Here is a 22,608-nt window from a genome sequence, read left to right as displayed (position 1 = left end):
CAATTCTGCAGTGCAGTGAGATGAGCCTCCCACTGCAGCTGCTACTCTGTTTAGTCGGTGTTTATTATTGTTCAATATAGAAAGCAGCATCGTCCACATCTGCTGCTCCACCACAGTTCTGAGAGGGTCCAGCCCCCTGCCTAGCACAGAACTGGCCTTTTTCACCCAGTTTGTCCTGGCGCCCACAGTCTGTTTGTAATGCCACTCCCCCAACAGACAGCAGCATAGAACAGTGTACTTGCCATGACAGTGTGGTAGAACATGCACAGTATGTCACTGCAGACACTGTACGAACCGAGTCGTCTGAAGAAGAAGACTGCCCTTTTCTGTACACTGCATCCACATTGGCAGACCACTCCAGTTTTTCATCCAGTACCACCCCCAGGTACTTGAAGGTCTGTACAGTCTATCTTCTGTCCATCAATGCAGACAGACTGGCATGGAGCTTTTGATCTCCTAAAATGCACCACCAGCTCCTTAGTGGTTTTCAGGAGAAGATAGTTCTTTTTACACCAGTCAGTGAAGGCCTCCACTAGGTCCCTGTACTGCCCCTCACGGCCACCGCGCACACATGCCACAACAGCCGTAGCATCAGAATACTTCTGAAGGTGGCAAAACTCTGAGTTATACCTACAGTCCGATGTGTAAACTGTGAACAGAAAAGGAGCAAGAACCTGTGGAGCACCAGTGCTGCATTCCAGTGTCCCAGGAACACACTTCCCCAGCCTGACATACTGCGGTCTGGATGTCAAATAGTCCATAATTCATGACGTCAGGGAGGGGGCCGCCCCCATACATAGAAGCTTGCTTCCAGATAGGCATATGCCCAGTGCAGCATGTAAAGCACCAGCACTGCTGGGAGGTCTCCCATGTGTTTCTGATAGGCAAACTGAAGGGGGATCAAGATCCTCCTCAACCTGCAGCCTCAATATATTATACTATTATAACTTACAGCTAATGAAAAGCCAAAATTCTGTATCTTAGAAAATTTGACTATTAATTAAGACCACTAAAAAAAAAATAAAAAAAAGGATTTTTAACAGAAATGTCAGACATATCTAGAAAATGAGGAGAGGCACAGACTCTGGGACCTTTATTTCCAAATTAAATGCAAAATGTACTTTCATCTGAAAAGAAGACTTTGGACCACTGAGCAACAGTTCAGTCCTTTATGTCTTTAGCCTAGCCTAAGTAAGGTGCCTCTGAGGTCTCTGGGTCAAGAGTGGCTTGACAAGGAATGCGACAGTTGTAACCCATGTCCTGTGCGTGGTGGCTCTTGAAGCACTGGCTCCAGCTGCAGTCCACTCCTTGTGAATTGTTGAATGGGCTTCGCTTCACAATCCTCTCATGGCTGCGGTTATCCCTGTGGCTTGTGCACCTTTTTCTACCACATTTTGTGCTTACATTCAACTTTCCGTTAATGTGCTTGGATACAGAACTCTGAACAGCCAGCTTCTTTAGCAATGACCTTTTTTGTATTACCCTCCTTGTGCATGGGGTTAGTGATCGTCTTCTGGCCTACCGAACCAGACAGAGACCGTTTAAAGGCTCAGGAAACCTTTGTAAGTGTTTTGAGTTAGTTAGCTGTTTAGAGTGTGACACCATGAAACTCATTAAACTCCTCCACCTGAGGCAGGATCCTGTGAAATCCTGTGGTCACCGAACTGGACTTCCCTCCGACCCCTGGCTGCACCTATAAATTCTGTCCATAAAAATAATGAACAGAACCGGTGACAAAGGGCAGCCCTGCCGGAGTCCAACGTGTACTGGGAACAGGTCTGACTTACTGCTGGCAATGCGAACCAAGCTCCTGCTCTGTTTGTACAGAGACCGGATAGCCCTTAGCAAAGCACCTCGGACCCCATACTCCTGGAGCACCTCCCACAGGATGTTGCGAGGGACCCTATCGAATGTCTTCTCCAAGTCCACAAAGCACATGTGAACTGGTTGGGCAAACTCCCATGAATTCTCGAGCACCCTTGAGAGGGTATAGACCTGGGTCCAGTGTTCAACGACCGGGATGAAAAACGCATTGTTCCTCCTGGATCTGAGGTTTGACCACCGGCCGGATCCTCCTCTCCAGCACCCTGGCATAGACCTTCCCAGGGAGACTGAGGAGTCTGATCTCTCCGTAGTTGGAACACACCCTCCGGTCCCCCTTCTTAAAAAGTGGGACCACCACCCCAGTCTGCCAATTCAGGGGTACTGTCCCCGATTGCCACGCGATGTTGCACAAGCGTGTCAGCCATGACAGCCCAACAACATCCAGAGACTTAAGGTACTTGGGGCGGATCTCATCCACCCCTGGTTCTTTGCCACTGAGGAGCTTGTATACACTCATAATAAAATGCTGTGCTTTTGTAAAATAAAGCAAGCCGACAGGGTGTGCTCTCTGTCTTCTCCGTCACCTCTCTTCACAGACACAAAAATAAAACAACCTGAATCTCAGTGAATACTTGCCTCAAAGACATGAGAAATATATGCACAGAAAGCTTGAAATGTCTTCATTTAAACAAAACAATTCAAGTAAAAAACAAATCATCTCTTTTTATTTAATCTGTATGAAAGGAGTGGCACAGTTTCTCTAGTCTCATGTCATTATAGCTAATGTGATCCCGCCTCACACTGAGCTTGCTGTTCATATAGAAATAATCTGAGGTGAGCCAGATAATTATGTACACGCCCCTAAGAAATGGCATAAAACATCAAGCTTCATCATAGAATTTACTTACTTTTTACTTACAGTTCTCAAAAGTCGTGTGAACCAATGTTCCGTATGTGTTTTATGGCCTTATGTCAGTGTTTTAAAAAAATTTGTTTTTTCACTAACCATGCATATATGCTGTTTTCTCAAAAACACAATTATGTATAAACATGCTGCTCACATATTATAGCCAAGTTTGTGCTGTTTACAGTGTCATCAGACAATTAATATGTTTAAAAGCAACTGAAAAAAAGCACAAATGTCAGGGCATGTCAAAACTTGTCCAGGGCCCCCAAACACCTTTAGACCCCAGAGAGTTAACTCAGTTTGAGATATTCTTTTAAAACGTTTTATGCCTGTTTGTCCTTTTATGTGTGTTTTATGTTTTTACTTTTTAATGCTGGTGTATAGCACTTTGGGCAACTGTGTTTTTAAAGCGCTCAATAAATAAAATTGGATTGGATTAACATTCATAAGATTGTTAGTCATGCGTGTGTACAAAATATAGCACACCCGAGGCAGGATTAATATCAAAAGATCTCCTTAAGGCAGAAGGTGGCACTGCCATTTCTACCAAATGCTGCATTTCCATACGTGCCAATCACGATGACTGATCAATCAGATGAATTCCCCGCCCAGCGCAGCAGAAAACAAACAGGCATGCAAGATGGAGAATCACACCCATAACACAGAAGACACAGAGAATCACATAAGCATAGCGAAGCAGAGAAGAGACCTGCTTCAGCTTCCCCATGTAGAGGAGAGAATCCAGTAACCACACGAGAGTCACTAAGTTTGTGCTCTGGCTCCAATGCTGCTTTCTCAGCATAACAGAGAGGCAGACTGGGCACTGGCACCAACAGACTGATGGAACATCTCCAGCATCCTGCTGCACACATTGAAGGATCTTAGCTTCCTCAAAAACCACAATCTGCTCCCCATTCTTGTATATAGCTGTACCGTTGACCCTTTAGTCCAGTCTGTTATCTAGGTTGACAGCCAGGTACCTGTAGTCCTCAACCATCTCTACATCACTACACAAGATGCAGATGGGCTGTGAGGCTGTCCCCTTCCTCCCCCCACATCAGACAGGACATGACCGAGACTGACGAACTGGCTTGCCTCTCTGGTAGTCAGTGATACAGGAGACGGTGGACATGCTGACATCCATCAGCCTCAGCTTCCCACCCAGCAACAGTGACTGGATGGTGTTAAATGCACCGGAGAAATCAAAGAATGTGATTCTCAGTGTTGCCACCAGATATGAATGAGCTCGCTACAGCAGATAGAGCACAGCATTCCAGAAACGGTCTCACCTGTGGCCTCAGGCAGGCCAAGACCAGCCTCTCCTGTACCTTCATTACCTGGGATGTGAGGGGAAACTGTTCTGTAATCCTTGAGGCCAGATGTAGATGGCTTCTTAGGAACAGGAACGACACAGGAGACGTTCCTTCACATGTACATGTCCAGGATTACACCACCTCTGACTCACATATAGTGCGATCACTCCTCCCATGTTCTTACTGCACAAACATTCCTGGCCATCCGAACAGCCACCACCGGGTGTGGCCACACTGTGGTCCAGGATGTGCGGGTGCAGCCACGTCTCCGTAACGATCAAAATGCTGCACTAACAGAATTCCCACTGGGAATCATCGCCGACAACTCGTCTGTCTTATTGGCCAGAGATCTTACGCTCCCCATTATTATTGCTAGAATGGCTGGCTTTTGTTTCTTCTTCTTAGTCTCCAGCTTATGTCCAGACCCGCAACCTTGGCGTCTTTGGGGTTTCAGGCCTGACTCCAGGAAGTACCACAGGTCTACACAGCACTATCAGCTGATCACGAGTGTAAACAATGCCCCCGCTGCCTTGTGTGCTGCACTCCGTTACAAAGGGGTAATGAATGTGTAAGCAAAACTGAAAAAAAATTCCAAGGCTCGTCTGTCTACGACAGTTGTAAAAGGCACCGTATGTGTTTTGTTTTGCTATTGACTTACTGATCCAAGAACTGATTCCAAATTTCCAACACCGAAACCTTGGCTTGGTTTTTGCTCTGATATGCATTGCCAGCTGCGAGGCCTTCTATAGAGAAGTGTGAGCCTTTCCAAATCATGTTCAATCAATTTAATTCACCACATGTAAAGGTCCACCTTGATTGTTGGACTCCAATCAAGGTGTAGAAACATCTCACCTGAGGTAATTTTCACATGTTGCAAAGGGTCTGAATACTTATGCAAATGTGGTATTTCAGTTTTCCCTTTTTAATTTAATTTGTAATATGACAAAATTGAAAAAAGTGAAGCGGGTCTGAATACTTTTTGAATGCACTCCACATTTGTATGACTACTGAATTTATTTACACTAAGAAAATACTAATTTACATTTTTGTAAATTCAAAATTTTCCACAACTCGAAATGGAATTTAACAATCCTGTTTTGTACCAACAGGCTAAAAAAATATATTTAATTTGAACAAAAACTTCACCTTGACCTAGAAAATATTAGAAATTGTTAAATATTTTCTAACCACATCTCACAGTCCTAAATATTATTATTTCAATAATTAAAACTATCAATAGTCCCAAATCCCTAAAAATCTGCAGTGATGTGTTTCATTTAGTGGGAAGTGGAATTACATTTCTCCTGGAAAACCACTTTGTAATTTAAGATATTAAAACATGCTTTTGCATGCATGGAGCTTTAGGTTTGTGACAGGGTATATGCACAGAAATGTTGCAATAACACAAGCATAATTTTTCAATGCAATTTAAAAAAAGACTACCCAACAAGTGCCAGATGAGGGCTAACTCATCTCTGAATGCCAATGCAATACATTCCCAGTGAACCTCTGATTCTGCACAGTATAAAAACAACTAAACATTGCAACACTTAATGTTATAGTTGAGATCATGTCAGAAAACGTACTGCGATCAAAAGCTACAAATCTCTCAGAAGAACATTTCATAACTGTCATGGTTTGTTCAGAATCCGCTGCTGCAGATCCTCATATACTGCCCCTACTGTTCATATACTAAACTGCATACTACATAATATGCATTTAGCAGGTACATCAGAACTGTGCTGTCAAAATTCACAATCTCTTAGTCCATGTGAAACTGAGTCAGTGTGGTATTCTACAGTGGGTACGGAAAGTATTCAGACCCCTTTAAATTTTTCACTCTTTGTGTCATTGCAGCCATTTGCCAAAATCAAAAAAGTTCATTTTATTTCTCATTAATGTACACTCAGCACCCCATCTTGACAGAAAAAAACAGAAATGTAGAAATTTTTGCAAATTTATTAAAAAAGAAAAACTGAAATATCACATGGTCATAAGTATTCAGACCCTGTGCTCAGTATTGACTAGAAGCACCCTTTTGAGCTAGTACAGCCATGAGTCGTCTTGGGAATGATGCAACAAGTGTTTCACACCTGGATTTGGGGATCCTCTGCCATTCCTTCCTTCCTTCTGTCAGGTTGGATGGTGAACGTTGGTGGACAGCCATTTTCAGGTCTCTCCAGAGATGCTCAATTGGGTTTAGGTCAGGGCTCTGGCTGGGCCAGTCAAGAACGGTCATAGAGTTGTTCCGAAGCCACTCCTTTGTTATTTTAGCTGTGTGCTTAGGGTCATTGTCCTGTTGAAAGGTGAACCTTCAGCCCAGTCTGAGGTCCTGACCACTCTGGAAGAGGTTTTCTTCTGGGATATCTCTGGACTTGGCCGCATTCATCTTTCCTTCAATTGCAACCAGTCGTCCTGTCCCTGCAGCTGAAAAACACCCCCACAACATGATGCTCCCACCACCATGTTTCACTGTAGGGATTGTATTGGGCAGGTGATGAGCAGTGCCTGGTTTTCTCCACACATACCGCTTAGAATTAACGCCAAAAAGTTCAATCTTGGTCTCATCAGACCAGAGAATCTTATTTCTCATAGTCTGGGAGTCCTTCATGTGGTTTTTGGCAAACTTCAGGATTTCATGTGTCTTGCACTGTGGAGAGGCTTCCGTCGGGCCACTCTGCCATAAAGCCCCGACTGGTGGAGGTTGACTTTGTGGAACTTTCTCCCATCTCCCTACTGCATCTCTGGAGCTCAGCCACAGTGATCTTTGGGTTCTTCTTTACCTCTCTCACCAAGGCTCTTCTCCCACGATTGCTCAGTTTGGCTGGACGGCCAGGTCTAGGAAGAGTTCTGGTCGTCCCAAACTTCTTCAATTTGAGGATTATGGAGGCCACTGTGCTCTTAAGAACCTTGAGTGCTGCAGAAATTCTTTTGTAACCTTGGCCAGATCTGTGCCTTGCCACAATTCTGTCTCTGAGCTTCTTGGGCAGTTCCTTCGACCCCATGATTCTCATTTGCTCTGACATGCACTGTGAGCTGTAAGGTCTTATATAGACAGGTGTGTGCCTTTCCTAATCAAGTCCAATCAGTTTAATTAAACACAGCTGGACTCCAATGAAGGAGCAGAACCATCTCAAGGAGGATCAGAAGAAATGGACAGCATGTGAGTTAAATATGAGTGTCACTGCAAAGGGTCTGAATACTTATGACCATGTGATATTTCAGTTTTTCTTTTTTAATAAATTTGCAAAAATTTCTACATTTCTGGTTTTTTCTGTCAAGATGGGGTGCTGAGTGTACATTAATGAGAAATAAAATGAACTTTTTTGATTTTGGTAAATGGCTGCAATGGCACAAAGAGTGAAAAATTTAAAGGGGTCTGAATACTTTCCGTACCCACTGTATGTCATAAATTTAATCTCAAATGTTCATTGATGTGCACTGTATCTATTAAATAAATAAATATTATCAAAGTGGAATTCGGTATGTTTTAACAAGACTTATTTGCAAGCATTTTGTGGCCTATGTGTGATACACAAGGTTATAATTTTCAGAGTTTTTAAAACAGTGATAGGCTTCCTGTTGCATACCTCTGATGCTCTTTGACCACTGCCAGGACATCATCAGAAAGGTGGCGTGAGTCTTCTGAAAACCTGAAGAGCTCCTTAAGCTGAGCCTTAAGAAGTTCCACTTGGGACTCCTCACCTGCCAGTGTATTCCTTACACCCTTCAACATATAAATATGGAAGAAAAAGGAGACTTCTGTTCACAGGCACTCAGCATCATTTACAATCTACACAGAAATATTTGTATATAGCAAAATGTAAAATATCCTAACAGTTCTTACAGTCACTAAAACCTAAACCTTTTCACGTTAATATATTTAGGGCATCTATCACAAACGATTAAATGTCTACATGAGCTTGTCTTTCTTGGGCGGTGGGGATATAATCAACGAATCAAATAAAAGCAGCATTTTCTTGCTGTGTAACTCTTACACAGCATGTTAAAAACCAGCTTGACCCAGTAAATTTATAGCAGTTTTTAAATCACTAAGCTAAGTAGTACTTGACTTGGTCAGTACAGATCGAAGGGCACAAACACTAATAGCACTTATGTGCCACTCTTGTCTCATATGAATGTGGTATCCAAGTTATACATTAATTCAGGCAGATATAATGGTGCTATAAATGAGTGTTTGATATAGCATTATGAGGAAGTGTTTATTTCTGGTTTCATTCACTATAACACAACACAAGAAACAGCTACTTTAGGTTATTTATATGGTGTGACTGGCAAACATAGGGCACTAGGGCGCCGCTCCACCCCCTGACCACCAGGGAAACTTCTTTTTAAATTATTTACTAAATAAAAGTAATTAACATTATTTCATGTATGTGTATGAGAAAATATCGGGGAATAAAAACATCTAATATATTAAATATAAATCAGCGTTGGCTAATTTGATGCCTAAAGGGCAACGACTTTATCGCCCAGAGCAGAATCAATCAGTATTGGAGGAGTAACAGTGATCAACAGTGATGCCAGTACCTGTCGCAACTTTAGCTTTCTCCTAATTCAGTAAAATCTCTTCTTCAGAATCCATTTGAAAGAACGTTGGTGCAGCAATTACAGGTTAAAGAGCTTGGTCCAGATCAATGCGACATAATCAAACAAGCTAGCGCAAAAGGTTAAACGTATGTGAGAGGTTTCTCCTGTAATTGGTACAGCAGAAAAGCTCGGCTAGCTAACTCCGTGTTTCGCTTCCCTTGCTTTCTTTCTAAAACGGGAGGAAAGACACAGCATGGACTGTGACAAGAACTGGGGACATTAAAACATTTATCTAAAAAGTAAGAAACACGAATGTACAAGAGTACACATGGAGAACATGGTAAAGCTCGCCATGCTAGACTGAGTTAATAACCCCACCCAACTGGTCGAAGGCCACAGAATTGCGGTGAAAAAAACAACTTGTATAGCAATAACATTATATAGCAGTATTCCCATTTCCTATACCCGCTTATTCCTTAACCAGGGTCACGGGGATCTGCTGAACCCTATCCCTATCTCCTTCGGGTGGAAGGCAGGAGTACACCCTGGACAGGTCACCAGTCCATCACAGGGCCACATATAGACACACAAAGACAAACAACCTCACACACTCACACTCATTGCTATGGGCAATTTAGAGTCACCAATCAACCTGACATACATGTTTTTGGACTGTGGGAGGAAACCAGAGTACCTGGAGAAAACCCATGCAGGCACAGGGAGAACATGCAAACTCCACACAGAAAGGCCAGGTTGCAGACCCACAACCTTCTTGCTGTGAGGCAACAGTGCTAACCAATAATCCACCAAGCTGCCATGTGTGTATTTATTATATAAATTGATGTTTATTTATTATTTATGTATATTTTGCCTTTGTGTAATGGCCAGACATTTTAATGTTGACATTAAATAACTGCTGAACATTAACAAGACCATGAGTTATGTTACTGCCCTGCAGTTTTTCCTTAATTGTACTGGGATGGTTACTGAACTAAATTAATTTGGCACAGCCCCAAAAACATTTTTTTTTCACCAGCCGCCACTGGTGTGATCATGCTTACCACCATCATCAATCATTCTGGAACCAGCCCTGCACAACCAGCACATAACAAAATGCTGCATTATAGATAAAATGACACACCCACAGATAAACTATGAGTAAGTTGTGTCAAGCTGAAAATACTGATAGTGTTAGTATTATTGTTAGTGGACGCCAATGGCACAATAAAATAAAATTTATTAATATTTACCTTTATCAGCTTGGAGCTGTGATTACTTTGCTGTGACATATCTATAAAAGGAGGCCCTTTAAAAGCAGAGCTCCACTAATGTAGAAAAAAAAAAAAAAAAAGCAAACAAAAAAAAAAAAAAAAAACACAAAACCCAAACTTTATAATTCAGCTGCATATACTTTACGTTTTACTTCACATTCATAACTTAAACATAAAAATATGTTGCTAATTACCAAGAGAAATACATGCACAGCAACATTTTTGAATGTATTCCTTTCTGTGTGAAAAGTAGCATGTACATGCACAAAATCTTTCTCAAAAATTCAATTTACTGTACAGTAATTTCTTCCTGGAAATACAGCCTAATTTGAGACTCACCCAGAATTCATTTAAAATACCTAGGACAGAAATACAAAAAAGTGACAACATATTACAGCTCTTATTATGCTTAAAGTTATTTTTTGTTGCACTTCCTTTGCAGATAAGCAGGTGAAAAACTTGCATGCACTTGCAAGTACCCTTGCATACATTTAAGGTGAAGGGGTGCAACAATCCCTGGTTTACCACAGAATTTGGTCAAATTCTTAAAGATAAATGTTGCCTGGTTCAGGGCAAGAAAAAAATACAACTAATGTTGAATGGCTCCGGTTTTGGCAACTGCTAAACAAATGTACAGTGGGGCAAAAAAGTGTTTAGTCAGCCACCAATTGTGCAAGTTCTCCCACTTAAAAAGATGAGAGGCCTGTAATTTTCATCATAGGTATACCTCAACTATGAGAGACAAAATGAGAAAAAAAAAAAATCCAGAAAATCACATCGTCTGATTTTTAAAGAATTTATTTGCAAATTATGGTGGAAAATACGTATTTGGTCACCTACAAACAAGCAAGATTTTGTTTTTCTCTTTGTGTTAAAGAGGCTAAATGTAAATATTTGTCAAACAACATTTCCACCAGCTGTAATCATCCTAGGGTGTTATTTAAAACACTTCAGTCCGTTACAAATTCATCTTGCAATGTTCTGAAGCATGTGTCAAAATCACCTTGCGATGAATTTTGTTGACAAAGTGGCCTCCATTAGGCAGAACATTAACATTACTTCGAATGGTCTTGACATATTATGCCCCTCTTCTGTGCCCTCCTCTGTCTTTACTATGTTTGAGCCAGTGTCCCCATCTCCTCTCTGAAGTGATCCAGCCGTCACCAACTGCTCTCTGCACGTTATTCCATCCAGGGTGTTTAAACAGGTTTTTAAGACAGTGGGGCCATGTCTCCTCAGAGCTGCATCAGCTCAGGGCCGAATCTGCACCGAATCTGCTCTCCTGAAGGTGCAGAATGATATCTTCCTGTCCCTTGATTCTAAGAAACCTGTGCTGCTAGTGATGCTGGACCTCACTGCAGCATTTGATAATGTAGACCACTCCATCCTCCTGACATGTTTATCACATCATGTTGGCCTTCAGGGACCTGTGCTATAGTGATTTAGGTCCTATTTAACAAATATTCTTCTGATGTACTCATCCATCCACAGATGTTTGGATGACATCAAACATCAAACTCTGGCTCTCACAGAATATTTTAGTTTGAACAAGAGCAAAACAATGTATTCTGTTTGGCACCTTCTACCTCCCCAGTATTGCAGGTCCTGGTCTTGATTCTCTGACCCCTCACCTCATTTTAACCAGACAGTCAAAAATTTGGCAGTGACCTTAGACAACTTAAATTTCCATAAACAAATTAACTCAAATGTTTTTCAGCTACACCTCCTTGCAAAGGTTAAGCCCTTCCTGAGCCGCAGTGACCTGGAGAAAGCCATTCACACTTTTATTTGTTCTGGGCTCGATTATTGCAACACCCTTTATGTTGTCATTAACCAGGCTTGTCTGTATCACTTGCAACTTTGTACACAATGCTGAGGCCCGCTTGCTGACTAACACTCAAAAGCATGATCATATCACCCCTGTCCTGTACTCCCTCCACTGGCTCCCTGTACAGTTCAGAATTCAGTTTAAGCTTCTGTTTGCTTTTAGTGCAATTAATGGCCTGGCACCTTCATATTTATGTGAGATTTTAAGCTCTCACCAACCCAACAAAGTTCTGCGTTCGGCTAGCGGTGTAACAGTTGAGGTACAAACAGTGGGGTGATCTTTCCTGTGGCAGGTCCCAATCTCTGTAATTCTCTGCCCATTGAATTACATACCATCACTGACCTGCCTCTCTTTAGGGGCAGTTGTGGATAGGGAGTCGGACTTCTAACCTGAAAATTGCAGGTTCAAGTCTCAGGTCCGGCAGGAATTGTCAGTGGCACAGAGTGAATAGCCAGCGCCCTGTCCACCTTCAATACGACGACTGAGGTGAGACCCTTGAGCAAGGCACCGGACCCCCAACTGCTCCCCGGGCACCGCAGCGCAACCCACTGGTCCGGGCGTGTGTTCACTGCTGTGTGTGTGCACTTTGGAATTGGGTTAAATGCAGAGCACAAATTCCAAGTATGCCATATAAGTCACTTTCACTTTAAAGCTAAATTTAAAACTCACGTATTCAGAATGGCTTTTGCCTCATAAAAATCACGCTGCCATTTTTGTATTTTGTACATCTCTTTTTTTATTGTGCATGCATGCATTTTTTTAGTCAGGTGTTTTTAATGCTGTGAAGCACTTTGGTCAACTTAGGTTGTTGTAAGGTGCTATATAAATAAAGGTTGATTGATTGATTAGTCCACGTTCAGGTTCATTTGCATTGTGGATGAACTAGAGTTGTTCACAACCCATTTCATGCCCCAAATCAAAAGTGAAAACAAATGGTGACATGGCGAGGTGACAACCTGTCCAGATTGCAGCAGATGAGTCCACCAGATTCTTTTGCATTCCAGTCACACCGAACAGAAGCATATCCTTGTACAAAACTCCTCCTTTGCAAGAATACCTGTGAAAGGTAGTGTGATTCTCTGGCTGAGTCCATTCCTTGAGTCTTTTACCGTTACACAATGGGAAAATACTGCCTATCAATCCACATCCCACGGGGCCTTGCCAAATAAAGGAGTGGACAAACCTGGTACATGTCACACTGTAAGGCAACCAGATGGAAAAGATCATCTGATGGTCAATCTACCACACCTCACTACCACACCTCCCCTCATTTCCTAATATCAGTAATCCTGCAATAGAATATGTGGCCACCAATAAAATGCTCCATTTTACATGGCCTATATTGTTCAACAGCATTGCCACACTTCATTAGCATAACATTTTTTATACACATGAAAATCCCCTTGATTTCAACCTAACATTTCCTGAACTGGTACTGAAATTAAATGTTTTAGTATTACAAATTTCATTTGAAAACTGTACTTCACTTGAGCAGCCATTCAGGTCCGAAATAAAAGTATGACTTTTCTGCATAATCTTTATAATACTTCTGATCTGTTTAAAAAAAAAAACATACCGTGTATTTCCTCCATTGGCCCACCATCTGTTCCTCAGTGTAGTCCCTGGTCTCGCACCCCTCTGCCAGCTCCTGGTCCAGCCCGTGCAGCAGCACCCTAAGGCGGCCGATGTCCTCTCCCAGTCGCTGACATCTGGCCATGTACTGGCTGTGGGAGTCCAGGCTAGAGCGCAGGCCCTCTTCAGCCTCGCACAGGCCCTGCCTCAGCCTCTGCCAACCCAGCCTCAGCTCCTCGGCCTCCTCCACAACCATCTCAGCCCCTGCAGGAGAGGTGGTACCCCTCACCGCCTCTGCCACACCCTCAATATGCTGGAGAGTCTTCTCCTCACTGGCCACAACATCGTCCAGAGCCTGACATACGAACAGAAATGGAAGCATTACAAGCTATTCCTCTGTGTCACAACCCCTTAAAAGTTCAGAAAAGGTCCTTATACAGCTGATTTTCACTCATCAAGTCCCTAAGTGGCATCTACTGAACATCCTATTACAGTGACAATGTAATGATATTTGTGTACCAATATCAAGAAATTTCAAAATTGTGTTTGTGCTGCTCTCATTTTCTCTTTTTAACAAATATATAGGTTTATTTGCTAATTAGTTGAAAAGACATCAGCTTCTTGGGATCTGGTTATCTTAAAACTAAATATACTCTAGTGGAAGGTTTATTCCACAGAAAATGGCATATCTAACTATTTTCAGGTAGCACTGTGCAACCTAAGAACTTTTTTCCTCTTTTTAATGTTTAAAGATCTGAGTTTTAAAAGCATTATTTAAATTAATTCATTTCAATTTTATAAATGCTTTCCATTTCTTTGTATTCCAAATGCCACAGACGTATTGTGTTATATTCATTAATTTATCTTTTTTGATTTGTTGCAATGGCATGATTTACTAATGAAGATTATCAAAACTACTTTTCTTTGTTGGCATCTTTTGACTAAAAGACGTTATGGCTGAGAATTCAAGTTTTCCACTGCTAAAAACAAACAATTTCTTAGGTTCTGAGACTGTGAATATGGTGATATGAGCAGCAGCTATTTAATTCAGTTTCAGTGAGTCTCACTTGTAAGGCTTTAAATTTGTTTTCGCCTGGATCCTCCCTCTCCATCAGATCAGTTAGCTCCTTGGTTTTTGACAGCAGCCAGGATTGGAATCTCTGAACACAGCCTTGGTACATCTGGTGTTCATCAGCAACCTTCTGAAGCAGCGACAGACGCTCCTAGCACAGCAGGAGACAACTCATGGTAATTTTTAGCATCACACTTCAGATCTTTCAGCACACTTCACGGATTTCACATTTTGGTATCTGAGCGAGGAGCCTGCATGTGAATGTGAATTTGTAGTGTGCTGTGAGAATCTATGGTGTCCATTATTTCAAAAACACGTTGAAATTTTCATCATGAACAGACTACCAAAAAGAGTCTCTCTGAGGAAGCATTGCATCTTAAAAATCAGCTTTATTTGAATCTCAACAACCAAACAAAATCAGTACAGCACTGCCAGCAGACTGGTTTGTTCATATGAATGCAGAGTGCAGGCTGATGTGGGTATGTGGTTAAATTTTACTGATTTCTGAAAGATCTGGGTGAAAAAGGAAGTAGAAGAGCTACCTCACTGGCTCACAGCAGAAAAGTAGCCTATAAACCTTGTTAATCCAAAGTGAATAGAAAATGAAAGTGATGAAATAATCTCTATTTCAAGTCACTGCTATTGCAAATACAAGTGTTTCTCAAGCCCTGTGCTTCCTGTTGCAAAGAGGCTGACTGTGTAGGTTTCACATATGCCACAATCCCATGTACTGAACATCCTTTGCATAGGATTAGGATCAGCAGAGCTCTTACAGGGTGAGTGCAGTACTCTGTCCAAACAAGACCCTGATCACTGACATGCATGTGCACAAACTACAGTACTGTCAATGGCTTACAGCTACACTAGTTTCAGTTCAAATGGCATGATACTGACACAGTTTGAAGAGGTATAGTGCTATACACTGTATTTGAAGCCAAATGTAAATGTGTGCACAGTACATATTTGCAAAAAAAAAAAAAACGGTTGTCAAATGTTTTATGACAGTCTGCTGTTATGTTGGCATCTTTATGTCTGACCCCTACTATCAGAGGTGAATTAACCTTGCATGGAATAAATAGCATGAGTTAGTTTTCCTTGTTTAATTAGCAGCATATTCAGTGCTAGAATGATTAGTCAACTAATAAATATTTTGCTGACCATCAATCTGCTGTTCAAATCATTAAGAAAAAAATGAGGATTCTCCAATGTGAGCGCTTGGAATATCTTTGGGCTTTGACTGTTAAAAAACAAGCAATTATATTTACTATATTTAAGACTTAGGTCTTATGTCTGTAAGTCTTAGAAATCAGCATGATTGCAGGTTAGGTTCCCTAAAAGATGTCCTGTGCTACCGCACCTCTCACAAACCCCTTGTGACAGACACTGAGATGAGAAAATTTACTACCCCTGAAGGGAAATTCAGGTAGTCTTGTAGTTAACCTTATACGTAGTTAGCATATAATGTGACAAACTACAGGCCATAAATGAAGAGTGCAGGAGAGACAGACCATATATACGCCAACCCATAAATAAGCACCTCACCTCAGCTCTGTCCCTGACATCATTGTAGGCCTCCTGCAGCCTCTCCTGGGCCTGGGGCTCCACACCGGGGTCCTGGGTTCTGTTGTGCAGTGCAGCAGCCTCATCCAGTAGCCTTTCCAGCAGAACTGCCTGGCCATGGATATCGCTCACCACTACCCTCTGTTGGTCCACCTGCCAAAGCTTCTCCTTGACTCCCACCTGGAGCTCCACCTGAACATCCAGGCTGCGCTGCTGCTTCGTCAGCCACATCTCAAACTCCTCATAAGCCTTCAGGTACTCACTCCAATGGAGCCACACCCACTCAATCCGACTGCATGTGAGATGAAACGATAAAAAAAAATGAATCTGTCTTAACAATTTAGGCAAATACAGCATACAAAATATGTTTCAATTGTGGTCCAACATGTTTAAGTAAAAATTTGTTTTTTTTTTTTTTTTAAAAATTGCATCCTTTTTCCATGCCTGCTAGTCAGGAAAGTCAGGACTGTGACCAGTGACTGTAAAAGGGGTAGACCTAGCAAGCCCGTTTTTGGATTTGAAGCCATTTATGAAGTTGCTGCTGGCTCAAACAAGCCCACTCTTAATATTCTTAATTTTTATGTCAATATTTGCTCCATAACATATCAAGGTAAGGGTAAATAACTGACCTATCACATTTACTGCTGTCTAGACTTTTAAGAACAGTGTAGGAAAAAAAAAAATAAATAAAAAAAATTTAAAAAATCGCTGACACCCACCATTTTATACGTAGGATTCATTGTCCATAACAGATATTGATATTTAGCCTTAGGCTAAGTCTTATGGATAAGGCCAGATCAGACTGCGGTCACAACTTTTGCTCTCTCCAAGGAGCGTGTACATTCAACAAGCTCACTGCTGATTGGCTCAGTGGTTGCCATGGGAATGTTCTGCCTTATTGTTCAAATATGGTAATTGGCTCCACAAAAGCAACATGGCGACATCCATAATGGTGACTGAATTGGCTCCATTCTTGCTGTGTGTAATGCTATGGATGACATCACACTGTATAGGTCCACCCCCCATACATCATCAATGAAGGAAACTGAGCAAACCAATATAATTTAAATACAAGTACAAACTACTATTTGGATCAAACAAAATTTGAGTCAATGTAACTGAAACACTACTGATGATACATATACAACTTTTAACTCCTTTGAAAAGCTTTCAGCATTAACAGTTCAACTGAATTTAGCTAAAGCTGCTTTCAGGCCAAACTGAACAGGAGTAATATCAAACACCTACAAAACACTCATTGTACACCTGAAATGGCCTAACTGAATCCATAGCGAGAAGAGCAGTACCTATGACAATGAACGATGTACATGCAGGTCTCCTCCCATAGGCTTTTCAGGTCTTTAAGCTTAGCATGAGTGCGGTTCCTCAGATCTTCATCTGCACTCTGCAAAAGGTTCTCAGCCGCCACAAGAGCCATGTCCATCTTTACACGACCTTCATGTTCTGACTGATGGATTTTCTGCACATTTAGCAGGGCACATAGAGTAGCATTTTTATGCATAAAATTTATATATATAGTATGGTAAAGCAGTATTAAAAATGACTGTCAAATTGTAAGCATTATCTAAGTGAAGACTTTGAGATGACAGTATAATTATTGCCAATTCCTTCTCAAAATTAAGATCACTACAAACCAGTTTAATTTTCTGTTCATTTTTCTGCCTGGCATTTGGATAGAAGAGAATAAACAACAACAAAAAACAACAAAGATCCCATTGGGTCCCAACAAAAAAAAAAAAAAAAAAAAAAGATGTAAAAATAACCTGCTTCTTGATGGCCAAAAACAACCGATCAGCAATAACATTATGAGTGCCTGCCTAACACTGTACACAGGAGTCGATGCAGCAGTAGGTTGGCACTAGTGTCACTCTGCAGCTCACTGTGCATCTTCTGTAAATCTGTTTGCTTTCACAGTTTTACTGCCTGGAAGAGAGACATTTGTCCACCATTCAGTCAAAAACATACCAAAATGAGTGAAAACTGATCATGAGGACAAGTTAGAGATCTTTTTTTGTTTTTAAAAACAAACAACATTCTCCCCACCCTAGCTGTGATATCACATTTATACTTGAAAAGTATAAATGAAATTTGAAAATGTAATCGACAGTAGGTTAACCTCGTCATTAGTGAGCCTTGGACACTAGGGATGTGCATCTCTGTTCTGAAATCGATACGATGCGTATTTCAATATGCTGCCAACAAGCCGATATATTAAAGATACTAATCCAGTAACTACCAGTGCAATATGGTACGATTCACTCCCATACACAATGATATAACACGATGCGATATGATTAGAGATCAACCGATATATCGGCCGATTTTTTGAACATTAATTAATTGGCATTGGCCCATTTTGCTGCACATTAGGCCGATTTATAAGCAGGCACATCTGCGACCTTCGTTTCCAACACGTAATGACATTGTAGCGTTTTAGAATTGATGCTGACCGTCATGTGTGCAACAAATGTGAAAATAGAAACGCGTGAAATTCAGACGAATATTCTTGTTAAATCACGCAAGATAATTTTCCTCAATAAATGTGTGTGTGTGTGACACACAACACGGGCACAAGGTTCCCACCAAAAAATACACTTTTAATGAGGAAAGCTAATGTGCACGTTTTAGCCTGAAGTTTTGTCTCAACTGTGCGTACTTTTCACATGCAAACGATACACATATTCTTAGACTATGGCCCTTTGAATTATAGCACTGTGTGAACATAAGGATCGTGACAAGTAACCTGCAATAAATCAATCCTCAATAAATGTTTAATTTAAGCAATTAAATCACTTTTTATTCCTGGGCACTTTTTATTCCTGGACACCTCCACTGCAGACCAGGAACACCCAACAAGTAGTCGGGAGATGCTCTGACCCAGTCATCTAGCCACCACACTTTGGCCTCTGTCAGACCCACTCACATCTTACATTTGGCTCTTTTTCCTGCTTGCAACACATCCACTCTGAGGACTTAATGTTCACCTGCTGCTTAATATACACCCAACACGCTGGCAGCAGAAGGCCATAGTAACAAGATAATCAGTCTTATTCACTTTATCTGTCAGTGGTCATAATGTTATGGCTGATCTATATTTAAGGATCTTATGTTTGCAGTTTTAACCATTTTGTGCTTCATTTGAATCATTCATTTAACATTCATTAATGTGATTACAATTAAATTAAAAATTTGAAACATATCACAATCTAACTAAGAAAAAAAAAAAAAAAAAAAAAAAGCAATTGTATTAATTTCTTGCCTTTTACAACCATCGTAACACAGACAAACTATATCCAAATTTTATCAGAGCAAGCTGTTTTCACCTGGAGAGTGTTCCTGTGCACTCATCTCACAGTGGCTGCACAGAGACCAGTTTGTCCTGCACTGAGGACGGCTCTGTTTGATGAAGTTTAACTTGTTGTTTGTTGTCTGTGTTACTACAGGTGGAATATGACTATTTGTGAATGAAGTTACAAAGTGTTTCTTTAAAGTACAGACAGATTGTGAAACCCAACATAAGATTAAAAGCAGTCAGACGTTTCACCAGAAATAGGTGAGAGGTGAAGGTTGCATCTACCCAATGACGGTCAGAGATATTACCTCAGTCTCCCTGAGTCGGGCCTCCAGGGCATCACGAGGCCCCTGGGTGTTGTCATTGGCCTTCAACCTCTCCTGGATAGCCCGCATCCAGGAGAGGGCCACCTCTAGGCGCTCCATGAACTCCTGCTGCTCCTGCTGCGTCATGACTTATCCTAGACCTGAAAAGAACAGCTGTGAGTATGAGCAGACACTCACTGCTAAAGGGGAAACCCACCACAGTGTGTGGAAGGCACACCCTTTGTGACTGGCTATTTGTTTGCTGTAGGTCTACAGACACTGCGCTATGGTACAGCCTATTGATGCTTATGTACTCTTTCCCATTTTTATGGAGTCTCAAAATCTGTTTTCGTACATGTTTCTCACCATTGGAAGCAATGCTGCATGAGACACAAACCAGGCCAAAGCTGCCAACGCTATGAAAACTGTGATGTTCACAGGTTCTTCATAACCTTGTTCAAGAAACTAGCCTGAATACTAATTAGCTTCACTACAAGAACCTCAGTAAGAAGCATGGCAAATAATGGCAGCACTTGTAAATCACAAGTACACAATTACAATTGTTGCACTGTGGTCATACTTTAGGGCTCAGTATTTTCAGTTTAGTCTACCTAACCAGTTTGTTTTAATGAAACATAAGAACAAAAAGCCTACACTTAGAATTATACACTTGTGAAATGGTTTCTATAAGGGCACTATATGCATCACATAATTCACACTACATGTTTGGACAAAAAAAAATTAATCAATCACTATAAAACTGGTCAGGAAGTTGAAAAATCTGCTGGAAGGGCAAGCATCTTTGCAGCTCTCCATCAGTCAGGCTATCAGGGGCTTATCAGCAGCAGACTGGTCAGAACTGAGAAGAGGATGATTGCAGCCAAATACAGAGGGGGGAAAAGCTGCTTTAGATTCCACGTGACCTGAAACCTGACAATTCAGCTTTCAACCTGACAGTGACCTGGAGCAGACAGCCAAGACAACACTGAAGAAGCTTCAAGACACACCCCTCATGGTTAACACCATAGAGTTTGTGGCAAAACCTAAAGAGATGGTTCCCTTTGAAATCTGATGGCTTTTGAGATGATTTGCCAGGAAGAATGGGATCAACTGCCCAAATCCAGGTATGTCAGCTTGCACCCAAAAAGACTGGAAATTAATTGTCACTAGAGGGACGTCTACAAATAACTTAATTCAGAGTCTAAATGCTATTGTATATTCTTAATTTTCAAAAACAAAACAAAAAAAAAAAAGCAAAAAACTTAAACCGTTGTTTTTATGGGTTAATGAGCATTGGTGGTTTGACAACAATGACAATTTTAAACATTTAAAATAAAAGTATGCAAACCAGTGCAGAGTTCTTCATACCACCAATTTTTTCATGGTTTTGGAAGACATTTAAATAACCTGTCTCCCCATGTGCTGTAATGTGTGCCCACAGGAGAAGTAGGTAAAATATATAGGAAGGAGCCCAAAGAGACATCATTTCTTAGAGAGAAAATAAAGACAGCATAAACCATTTCCCCAAATGACTCATCGCTCCCCACCACAGCATTCCTTCGATTCTGTGTTTGAGACCATGGTTGCATTTAGGACAAAAGACTAGAAACCTGGCAGTGAAAAACATTTAAACTTTTTCGATTTTACATCAAAAACTCAAAATTGTCATGATAGAATGTATATAATATTTTGCTCTCAGTAGAATGCTGTATTTTTTTATAATTATGTTTGGAGAGGATTTCATAAGACTTAGCAGTGCCAGCAGCACACTATCACTTCATAACGTAGCCTTCCTTTCCCATCATGAAACATGCGTCTAAGAGCTTGCAGCGCTGCACACGACAAGCTCCAAACTGCGTTTGGAATGAATTGTGCTACGTTAGCCGCTGCGGTGCGTTCACAAGCACTGACGCCCGTCCCACCTCAGTTTAACCGCTCCTACAGCCAGTTTGCTTCAACTTTAATCCAATTCACTTTATCACACGTCGACATTCACTCTTTTTAGCCTGTAATGCTAACAGCGGCTACCGTGCACGTTTTCCATTCAAGCACGCTTATAAGTTCAGTACATCTAGTATACCGTAGGCTATAGGTAGCTAACGTTAGGCTATAAAGTAGACTATTAGTTAGTTAGGTTCTGTTTTTGTCAAGCAAATGCCATGCCAATTTTGAGTCAAGACGTAGCGTTAACGTTAGCGTTAACGTCGCACTGGTTTACAGTAACCTATTCAGTCACAAAGGCCAACAAATAGAAGATCTAGCCAGCCCATTACGGTAACGTTACAGTAACCTCTGTAGAGCTGGTGTAAACACAGCAGCTACAGGGAGTAACTAATCCGTTTTGGTAGGGAGAGGTAGGCCTATTATCGTTACACCAGTTGGACAACGGTACACATTTACTGGTCAAATATAAGCAGTAAGTTTAGTAACAGAGAGGCTTACGGCTTTGTGTTCATCAGGTGAGAGGAACCGCTGTGTGAAAAAAAGCGTCTCGCTGCGATGTGCGCAATAAAGTTAGCGTAGACAGGAAGTACAGCAGAAGCCTGCCATGCTGCCTTCATGGACTCCTGGTAAATCGCGCCACGACCCGCCAACACAGAAAATGTGAGATTTTCCTTCCTCTTTTAGGTTTATTGGCGGTTGACAAACCAGATTAAGGTGCATTACCACCACCTACAGGGCTGGAGTATGGTTGGATAGACGAGTATGGTCCCAGTTCGCAGTATTGTCTTTATTTTTAAACCTACATTGTCAACAAAAAACGGGCACCAGGCACCACAGTTACTTAACATAGTGCGAATGTTCACCCTAGTCCGTAGTCCCTAACCCCTCAGTCACTATACAGTGCAGCCTTATATAGTGCACTATATAGTGCACTAATTAGCTAACAGTTTTGGACACTCACCACATAGACGCCTCATTGGTCCCTTGATCCTATGTCAACGCCGTCACTTTAGTCGTGTGCCGCTTGGGGCTGTGCAAATCGCCGCACAATTCCAAACAGATCTCGGGGCGTTTTTGGTTGTACTTGCTAATTAAAACATTTTGCTGAGTAAGTGGCCCGTAGTACGGTGGCCGACAAGGGCAAATGC

General features: G+C 41.4%; 1 protein-coding gene across 2 annotated transcripts in view; it reads right to left on the bottom strand.

Annotated features, from left to right (window-relative positions):
- The window catches only part of syne3 (spectrin repeat containing, nuclear envelope family member 3), a 65,216-nt gene extending 43,119 nt beyond the window's left edge, over positions 1 to 22,097 (bottom strand). For both annotated transcript variants that reach the window (XM_026297233.1, XM_026297320.1), the window contains exons 1-7: positions 21,959 to 22,097; positions 19,520 to 19,677; positions 17,206 to 17,378; positions 15,881 to 16,190; positions 14,334 to 14,489; positions 13,271 to 13,621; positions 7,635 to 7,771 (exon numbers count right to left, since the gene is read on the bottom strand). In XM_026297233.1, the coding sequence (XP_026153018.1) occupies positions 7,635 to 7,771; positions 13,271 to 13,621; positions 14,334 to 14,489; positions 15,881 to 16,190; positions 17,206 to 17,378; positions 19,520 to 19,663 (1,271 nt within the window). In that variant the 5' untranslated portion in view covers positions 19,664 to 19,677; positions 21,959 to 22,097. The remainder of the gene's footprint in view (positions 1 to 7,634; positions 7,772 to 13,270; positions 13,622 to 14,333; positions 14,490 to 15,880; positions 16,191 to 17,205; positions 17,379 to 19,519; positions 19,678 to 21,958) is intronic.
- Between the last annotated feature and the right edge of the window lie 511 nt (positions 22,098 to 22,608).

This window comes from Mastacembelus armatus, chromosome 22 (genome assembly GCF_900324485.2).
Source record: "Mastacembelus armatus chromosome 22, fMasArm1.2, whole genome shotgun sequence".
Classification (NCBI taxonomy): Eukaryota; Metazoa; Chordata; class Actinopteri; order Synbranchiformes; family Mastacembelidae; genus Mastacembelus; species Mastacembelus armatus.
Note: the sequence above shows the minus strand (reverse complement) of the source record. Positions and strands in the feature narration are given on the sequence as shown.